The sequence below is a fragment of the Plasmodium reichenowi genome, chromosome 10, assembly GCF_001601855.1.
Source record: "Plasmodium reichenowi strain SY57 chromosome 10, whole genome shotgun sequence".
Classification (NCBI taxonomy): domain Eukaryota; phylum Apicomplexa; class Aconoidasida; order Haemosporida; family Plasmodiidae; genus Plasmodium; species Plasmodium reichenowi.
Genome location: NC_033655.1, coordinates 1,202,175 through 1,204,332, shown reverse-complemented (window position 1 = coordinate 1,204,332; position 2,158 = coordinate 1,202,175). Strand labels below are relative to the sequence as shown.

General features: G+C 21.8%; 1 protein-coding gene across 1 annotated transcript; it reads left to right on the top strand.

Moving 5' to 3' along the window:
* Positions 1-17: 17 nt before the first annotated feature.
* Positions 18-1,969, top strand: PRSY57_1031200 (hypothetical protein; the record flags this gene model as incomplete). The annotated part of the gene is made up of 3 exons (XM_020114901.1): positions 18-213; positions 435-1,456; positions 1,730-1,969. Coding segments are annotated over 3 exons (1,458 nt in total), but the record flags the coding sequence as incomplete, so codon positions are not given.
* Between the last annotated feature and the right edge of the window lie 189 nt (positions 1,970-2,158).

Sequence of the window (2,158 nt, the reverse complement as noted above, 5' to 3'; positions counted from 1 at the left end):
TTTTTTTTTCTCCTCAGATTGAAGAAATAGAGAGTAATATGAAAAAATTTGATATAGGATTGTTGGAAATTTATAAAGAATTAAAATTATCAGATCGTAGATTTAAAGAAGTTACAAAGTATGAACTGAACATTTGTAAAGAAGAAATAATTTTTGACGTGGAGGAAATTGGTCTATTGCTTTCTATTGTTCCATATGTTCTAGAAACATTAGGTTATACATATATACATACACATGTACATAGATATATACATACACATGTACATAGATATATACATACACATATACATACACATATACATACATTTATACATACACATATACATACACATATACATACACATATACATACACATATACATACACATATACATACATTTATACATACATTTATACATACACATATCTTAATTTTTATGCTCCCCTCTTTTTAGAAATATCGCAAGAGAATTATATCAGAGAGTTCCATTACATTCTTGAGAAAACCCTAAACTTCTTCAACATTTTCATATCCCTTATTAATGAACACAACGTTAACATAATCGATATCGACAAAAAGGAGATTAACTTATTTTTAAAAGTAAAGGATTCTTTCGATTTTATAAGATCAAACGAAGAAAATCTATTCTCTTTACATGATGAAATTGTGTTAAAAAATAAATACGGACAAATATTAATAAAGGATTTATTTCTTTTATTTAAAAAAATATTTTTTATAGAAATAGATGAGAATTTAATATACTTTAATTATATAGATATTATTCCTATATATATAAAAACAAAAAATGGATTGTTAAAATCAAGATATTATAATATGGAAAATTATTTTTATGCCTTAATAGAGAATAAATATAAACAGAATTTACAAATTAATGAAGGCATTATTTTAATAAAAATATTAAAACAATATAAAATACATTCAGATACAAAACTAGCTTATTATTTCGATTCAGATATTATATATAAAACTATATTACATCAAATATATAAACAAACATCTCATATATCTAATATAAATTTTGATTTCTTATATTCTCAAAATATAGATAGTACAAACAATTTATTAACAGAAAATGATGTATCCCTAAGTCTTATCATTTTAATTAATTCAGATGTAGATACAGATCAATTGACGGAACAATTTTATAGATTCTCCTTTCCAAAAGATATCATTAGAGGTAATGAAGACATAAATAAACAAAGAATAAAAATTATGGGTTCCTGTGTATATACTAAAGAATCACAACCACCCATTTTTAATGGATTCTTTTCTCTAGGACTTAGTACATATAATCTATTTAAAATTGTAGAATTATTAAAGCCAAATAAAAAGCTCTTATATTTATCTATAGAAAAGGCAGATGATAATAATCAAATTAGAGCTCAAGCAATTGCCGAGAGGATAGTGATGAATTCCAAGGAATTGTTCGAGACGGTTTTGTTATTTGAGCGAGATGTAAGAAATATATGAAATAATTAATAAGTGCACGTTGAAATAGGGAAAAAAAGGGAGAGCAATTACATCTAAACAAATGAAATAAAAAATAAAAATATATATATATATATATATATATTTATTTATTTATTTATTTATTTGCGTGCATATTTTATATAATATATATTATAACCATTAGAATACACCCTATGCTATTATTCCTATTATAATTATTATTATTATAATTTTTTTTTTTTCTTTTCTTTTATTTTTTCTTTTTTTCTTTTATTTCAGGATATAATTAAATATGACAAATTTGATTACATTGACAAATGCGATGTGTGCCTTGTGGGATACAAAGGACTCTATACATTATATTTTTGTATATTCATACCAGTACTTGTTAGTTTACTTATTTGTTATTTTTTATATAAGCGCAAAATAAAAAATAAACAGAATATGGTCGATATGAAAAATAAAAATTTTATTAACGATCTTAAGTCAATTGAACCGAGTATAATTCCCCTAAAGTAATAATAATAAATTAATAAAAAAAAAAAAAAAAAAAAAAAAAAAAAAAATTTTACATATTTTTCATTTTTAAATTTATATAATGTTAATATATTCCTCTATATGGATAACATTTATACTATTCAATTTAAACGAAATTTTTGGTTGCAATATGGTAATAAATATTTTATTTATAAATAAATTATTTATTTC